The 7,576-nt window shown below is 38.8% G+C and overlaps 1 protein-coding gene across 2 annotated transcripts in view; it reads left to right on the forward strand.

Moving 5' to 3' along the window:
- Positions 1-6,965, forward strand: part of LOC139161563 (sterol O-acyltransferase 2-like) — a 54,096-nt gene extending 47,131 nt beyond the window's left edge. For both annotated transcript variants that reach the window (XM_070740863.1, XM_070740864.1), the window contains 3 exons: positions 302-437; positions 1,963-2,108; positions 6,234-6,965. In XM_070740863.1, coding sequence (XP_070596964.1) covers positions 302-437; positions 1,963-2,108; positions 6,234-6,284 — 333 coding nt within the window. In that variant the 3' untranslated portion in view covers positions 6,285-6,965. The remainder of the gene's footprint in view (positions 1-301; positions 438-1,962; positions 2,109-6,233) is intronic.
- The last annotated feature ends 611 nt before the right edge of the window (positions 6,966-7,576 follow it).

Genomic DNA, 7,576 nt, shown 5'->3' on the forward strand with positions numbered 1-7,576 from the left:
ATCAGTTGAGACTTGGAAGGCATAAATGGGGGCAGAGCCAATCAGAGGTGGTATTTACTGGTTCTTCAAACTACTCAAGATTTCCCCAACCAGTTCTCCAGAACTGGTCAGTACCTGCTGAAAGTCACCTCTGTTTTACTGTCTGGACTACCTGAAAAGACTGATAAGCTTGCCAAACCCACCCTATATTACCCCATAAATCCAACCTACTGTGTGTAATTCTTTTATGCCTATGTCTTCATTGTTTATTGGAGAACACCAAGATGAGGTATATAATTCAGCTGTGCTCCTTCTCTTCCAGCTGATTGGAAGGAGAACCCGAGCTGGAGCTATGCTCATGGTCTTCCTTTTGTCAGCGTTTTTCCATGAATACATAACCACCTTGACTTTTGGCTTCTTCTATCCTGTCCTGTTTGTGCTATTTGCCATAACTGGAGGTAAGTACTGCCTCAAGAAATGGACTGAACCTTTCCTTAGAAGATTCAAGCAAGACCTGTAATAATAATAATAATAATAATAATAATAATAATAATAATAATAATAATAATAATAATAATAATAATAATAATGTGGCATGGATTGCTTCTGGTGAACTTTCTTTCATTCTGTGCTACCCTTGTTTGATTTGGAATTTCCAAACTTCCCAATTGGCACATATTTATATCCTTTTCTGGTACATTATTTTTACCACTGGTAGGTGGAATTGCTCCAAATTTATTCAAAATATATCACGCCAGTGGTCAGGGTCTTGTGTTGGGTCTTGTGATCCATCTAACCTTAAACCTTAACCCATTACAAGAGCGCCAACTTCAATTTCAAAAGCCCAATTAACTTAAGTGATTTACACCTGATCCACCACCTGATCTATCACAGGACCCTTCACAAGAACCTGACCTTATGTGACCTCACCATCACAGAGACCTTATTAGCAGAATACTGACACTGACATCCCCTAAATTCCACTGAAAATGTTACCTAGCCTGGTAGGGGAACATTGGGAAAGCAACCCACAAGCTTGGAGAATGAATGTCCACCTCCACCTCATGTACTCCCAAGTTACTATTATTATGATTTCCAGTATGCTCAGTCATCTTAGCCTTCAGGCATCTTGGCTACAGTGTCCTGGTAATTGTCCCAAAGATGCATTTTCCAGAGGCAACTGGACTTTCTGGATTTTCTTTGAAAAAGTTTCACTTCTCATCCAAGAAGCTTATTCAGGTTTGACTGGATGGTGGAGAATGGAAGGTCAACATCCATGGGAATAGAAGGCCAACCTCAAATCAGAGCCGAAGAAACTTCTTGGAAGAAAAATGAGAAAGTCCAGTTGCCTCTTGAAAAAGCACTTTTTGGACAATCCTAAGAATTGCTTGCATAAATAAGTGGAACTTCCCAAATTGAGAAAGACTAGCTAGGGAAAGATTTAAGGCATTATCTTGTCCTCCTCCCCCAATGAGTGTTTCTCAATCTTGGTGACTTTAAGATAAGTGGACTTCATTTTCCATAATCCCCAGGCAGCCATGTGCATTGTATTCCTGCCTGAGATGGTGAATTCTATGGTTAGGTCGAAAGCTGTTTTTTCATCCTTGAGACAGTTATTTTGGTGGTGTACCCACCACCACCGCCCCGCCCCCCAAAATCCTGCGGGTCGATGACTGAGTAAACAGAGGTTTTTTTCCCTGAGAAAATTAGGATTCTTTATTCTAATTGGAGAGAAAAATAATCTCAAACATGAACAATTTTACTGATTTAAAAGCAAGGCCAGAAACAAAATTAATAACTGGAAAACAAAATCTTGCTTTTTCAAAAGCCCAGTTAACATGGGAATTGCTGTTATTTTAGATTTGATAATGAGAAATGCTACTATTGTAAGTAACAGTTATTAGAAATCAATAACTGAGAGATCTCCTTGGCTCAGAATGGCTAGAATATACATAATTAACCCTTTTCTGTTTTTCTTCATAGTGATCTTTAACTTTGTTCTCAATGATAAGAGAAAAGGCCCTTTCTGGAACATCATCATATGGATATGCCTCTCTTTGGGCATGACAGTTATTTCCTCATTATATTCCCAGGAATTGTTTGCGCAAATTCATTGTCCACTCAAGGAGGTGAGTAGACAGTTTATCTTGTGGAGTTAGAATAAGTCTTGAGTTCCTTCTTCATACCATTTTTCATCAATGAAAATACTTCCAAGAGAGTCAAGTCTACTAACTGGCATGTATTTCATCTGCTACTTATTATACCTCAACCCACGCTGATATCACCCAGTTGCTTAATGTAAATGTTAAATAGTTGGGGGGAGAGGATGGACCCCTGTGGCACCCCACATATAGTAAGGGCCTAGGGGTGGACCTCTGTCCCCCCCACTAACACCGACTGTGAACAACTGGAAAAATAGGAGGAGAACCACCATAAAACGGTGCCTCCCACTCCTAGCCCCTCTAGCCATTGCAGAAAGATATCATGGTCAATGGTATTGAAGGTCATTGAGAGGTCAGGAAGCACCAGGATAGATGAATAACCACTATTCCAGGCCCACCAGAGATCATCCATCTGCATGACCAAACATGTGCTGTGACTGGGCCTGAAACCAGACTGAAAAAGGTCAAGATAATCGGCTTCATCCAAGGACCACAGGAGTTGGAGTGCCACCATTTTCTCTACAACCTTACCCAAGAAGGGCAGGTTGGAGACTGACCTAAAGTTCTTCATCTCAGTTGGATCCAATAGTGGTTTCTTGTGGAGGGGTTGCACAGCTGCTTCTTTCATCCCACACAACAGGACTGTCCCTGTTACCTCAGTCTGTATTGCCAAATTGGAATCCAGGTCAATCTGGACCTGACTTTATCTGTGAGAAACTGAACCAATTCCTCAGCTCTACCCTGTAAGGGCTCCACCACTCTCTCCCCATTCAGAAGGGAACCGGTCACCCTAAACAGGGCAGCTATGCAAGAATCTGTAGATGCAATAATAAGATGCAATAAGAGCAGTAAAATGTGCAAATTTTGCCACCTCTATCACCACAAAGTACGTCTTGATAAAGACTCCTACCTGTGTTCAGTCTGCTTCAGAGTTACTGGACCTCCATCGTCGCTCCAGGCATCTCTTTTGGCGTTTTATCTCCCAGAGTTCCTCATTGAACCAAGGAGATCTCCAGGATCCACTGCTTTGGAGAGGCCGCAAAGGCACAATCTAGTGGAGAGCCCCTGATGCGGCCATATTCCAGCCAGTCACCAGGGACTCACCCGAGTCGCAGACAAATGAGTCAGGAGTAGATCTAGACAAATAATATTTTTAAAAGGAAGAAAAGGAATTTGAAAAAAGGAAGTTATCAGTATAAAAATAAAAGAAAGAAAAAGTTAAGAAAATACTACGATAAAAACATAGATAAACCAGTAGCATTCCTATTCGTAGATCTACAGAAAGCTTTTAATAGTTTATACTGGCAATTCTTTACAACACAAATAGCGTCAATGCAATTTGGTAATAAATTTACAGAACTCATTAAAACTATATACTCAATACAAACAGCCAAAATACTGATAAACAATGATATGACAGAAACAATAAATATTAAAAAAGGAGTGAGGCAGGGCTGTCCCTTAGCCCCCCTGATCTTTATCTTTGCACTAGAAGTTCTACTAAATAAAATAAGACACAACAAGGAAATCCAAGGAATAAAAATTAAAAATGAACACTACAAACTTCAAGCTTTTGCTGATGACATGGTGTTCATTGTACAAGACCCCTTAAAATCTGCACCTATCCTAATTAATGAAATAAATAAATTTGGAGAGATTGCTGGACTAAAAATCAATAGAGAAAAAACAAAAATGATAACAAAAAATATGACAAAACAGCAGATATCAAAATTAGAAGAATCCACTAAAATAAAAACCGCCAAAAAAGTTAAATACTTAGGATTATGGATTACCGCAAATTGCAGCACTATCAAGAAAGACAATTATGATAAACTAATCAATGAAATGGACAAAGATTTTTGCAGATGGTCGAAACTCCCACTCTCTATAATGGGGAAAATTGCTGTAATTAAAAGCAATATACTTCCTAGATTTCTATACCTTTTCCAAACTGCACCCATTAAACTAAACAGGACCTTTTTCAAAAACTTACACAAAAAAATTCGTAAATTTATATGGACAAAAAAAAAGGCCAGGATAAAACTTAAGGACCTACAAGACCATAGGTCAAGGGGTGGATTTGGGTTACCAAACATGGAACTATACTACCATGCCTCAATTGTAAACCTACTGAAAGAATGGATAATACTTAAAAATTCTAGAATATTAACACTTGAAGGCTATGACCTTCAATCCAACATATTTCAGATCACACTACATCCGAAAAACCTTAATTAACACCTGGCACTTCATTAAAAAAAACCACTACCTCTGCATCCCAAAATGGATTTCACCAACAGAAGCCATTATATACCCGAATGCATTAACCCCTGATAAAATTATAACATACGACCAACTACTAAACGAAAATAATGAACTAATCCCTAAGCAAAAACTCATGGAAAAAGGTATTAAAGTAGATTGGTTACACTACCTACAAATAAAATCAAAATATAATGAAGATAAGAACAAATCAGACTTCCAAAAAAATAACCCCCTCAATAAAATAATTTTTGGTCCACAAAAAAAGCAAATATCAAATATATACAATATCCTCCTTCAACACGATACTGTTGAAGAAATAGTTAAAGGAACTATGATAGCGTGGTCACAAAACTTTGGGTACACAATTTATTTAAACGAATGGGAAAAAATTTGGACTGCTAACTATAAACTAACTATGGCAACCTCATATAAGGAAAACCATTATAAAATGTTCTACAGATGGCACTTGCTACCTGCTAGACTTGCAAAAATGTATCCAAATCTATCACCATTATGTTGGAAATGCAGGGAAAAACCAGGTACATATTACCACATCTGGTGGACATGTGAAACCACCCAAAAATATTGGGGAAAAATTAAAACTATACTAGAACAAATTACTTCTCAGACTATCCATGCGAAACCTGAACTATTTCTACTAGGAATCACAAGACAAAATTTTAGTAAAGAAAACAGATATATTATAATCCATATTATTACAGCCGCACGGATTTTATATGCACAATTTTGGAAGCAAGAAAAAAACCCAACTACCCTATCACTCTTGATTAAAATAATGGAATGCGCAGAAATGTCCAAACTAACAATGGAACTGCAAAACAAGGATGAGACAGATTTCTACAAAGCGTGGGATAAATGGTACCTCTGGTTAAAAAAAAGGAATTATCTAAAAATTATTCATCAAGAAAAATATCCAACAAAAACAACTTGAAAAAATAGCAATTTACATCACAAATCATAACATCAAATTGAAACAACAAACTGTAAACATCGATCGACACGAACTCCAACTTTACAAAGAAAATAAACCCCTAAATCAATTATACATATTGGCACTAAAAACTACATACAAAACATATCGATAAAGCCTTAGGGTAAAACACACCAACTACGAGCTCAAACTACAGGCCGCAAATCATGAAAGACCCAGCTCTAACGCTGGTTTTCGCTTCTCTATCCCCCCCTCCTTCTTTTCCCTATCCCCCTTCCTTCTATATCTACTTCCCTCCCTTCACAACCCCCTTCTCCCACTCCCCAATTACTACATAAGTAGAGTGTAAATGTTAAAATGTACAATATGTATATCTCTTTTGTCATTCTGTATTTGGTTTTTATTGTATATATTTAATAAATTTATTTTCAAAAAAAATATAAAAAAATAAAAGAAAGAAAAAGTTAAGAAAAAGGGTTGGAAGGTGTTGTGAGTGGTCCTCGACCAATCCTGGTAATGAGAGATTCTGAGGAGGATGAGCCAGGCCTATCTTGGTACCTTGGACCAGTGGTGTTGCCAGCTGATACAGAGAGTGAGAGTGAGGGAGAAATAGACCTGGTTGAACCTGAAGTAGCAACAGAGGTGACAGATATGCCAATGACAGTAGAGTCTGACTTAGAGGAGGAGGAAGACCATGAGCCTATGTTAGATTCCCACTTTATAAGATTAAGATAAAGACAAGAATACTTGTATGGAAAAAGGAAGTAACGTTTGTTAACTCTTGGGAATTGTTGACCATTTACTATAGGTATTTAAGGATGTTTTCTCTAGCTGTTCTTTCTCTCTTGACATAGTCATTGTTTTCTTTTTTTCAGAAGACCTTCTGGGGCAAACTGATTCCACGTTCCTGGTATTGCCACCCATAAGAAACTATTTCCAACCTGCCCTACCCTACTTTGCTTCAAAAATTGCATCTGACAAGTACAGCACATTACTCTGCTGCTGCAAGAACGAGGTCTCTCAACAAGGACTTTCAAAGCTGTATTTGGAAATTCATCATCATGAGGGTGCTAAAATTGAGTTTGTAGGTTTAAAGGCTCTCATCTAGTGCAGACAAAACATCTACAAATATTCATGGTGTGTCAAGTACATGGTGCTCAAATTCCAGGCAAAGGGGGCAAAGGAAAAATTATAAATGACAATCTTTGATTGCCTCCAAAATTTACAAAACTATCTTTCTTTCCTAACCTACTTAAAAGAAAATGTGAGAGCATCATCCTAAAAAGTAGGTTATCCCACATCCCGGCTATAATCCAAACTGTGTTACTTTTAGTGACAGGCAGCTTTCCAGATACAGGTGAAATCCAGTCCATTGATGAGGAGTGATGGGAGTTAGAGTTCAACAATATCAGAAATACTTCTTATATTTTATACCTTTAGACTTTCATTCAACATTTTACCTCCAGCAGTGAAGGAAGGGAATCTGAATTACCACCAGCAGTATTCATTGTTGTTTCCAGTATTTTTTATTTTTTAACTCTACATCCATACATATATCAATGCATATACCTTTAATAAAATATCAATAACATACATAGTTACATAAATCTATCTAATCTCTTATATTTCCTTATTTGTGCCTCTATCATATTAATACGTTTGTCAATCTCTATTCTTTTCTTTCTCATTCCCCTCTCACTCTGTCCAACTCTTCCATCTACTTTCCTTTCCTTCTCTCCTTACTTCCTCTCTCCACTCCACCGCTTCCTTTCTCCAACTACTTCCTCTTTCTCCCGTGAGATTCAATCTGCCAAACTGTTGACAGCTGATGATCAGCAGAAGTAGCAGACCCCAACTGGGTGGGCTTTCCTCCCCGGAGTAGGATGGGTGCAATGCCAATGGATGTCAGGGGGTCCCCTGCAGCCTAGGCTTGCCTCCATGAATGGTGCAGCCCAGCAAAACCCCTATGATGCTGGGTCTGACCACACAGAGTCAGCTGTCGGGGCCAGGAACCCTCCCCCCGAATGGTGCCGCACAAGGGACAGGCCAGCCACTACAGCCAGCAAGGGGGGGGGGGGGAATTGGATGGAGCCCCTGGCATATCATCACTCTGCCAACCATGTATGTGCAAGCTGCGGCCCCATGTCCCAAACCAACAAGGGGTGTGAAATGCTATTGTTGTGCCCAATCCAGCCATCGAGCTTCCAAGTGCCTGGCA

The sequence above is a fragment of the Erythrolamprus reginae genome, chromosome 2, assembly GCF_031021105.1.
Source record: "Erythrolamprus reginae isolate rEryReg1 chromosome 2, rEryReg1.hap1, whole genome shotgun sequence".
In the NCBI taxonomy this organism is placed as follows: Eukaryota; Metazoa; Chordata; class Lepidosauria; order Squamata; family Dipsadidae; genus Erythrolamprus; species Erythrolamprus reginae.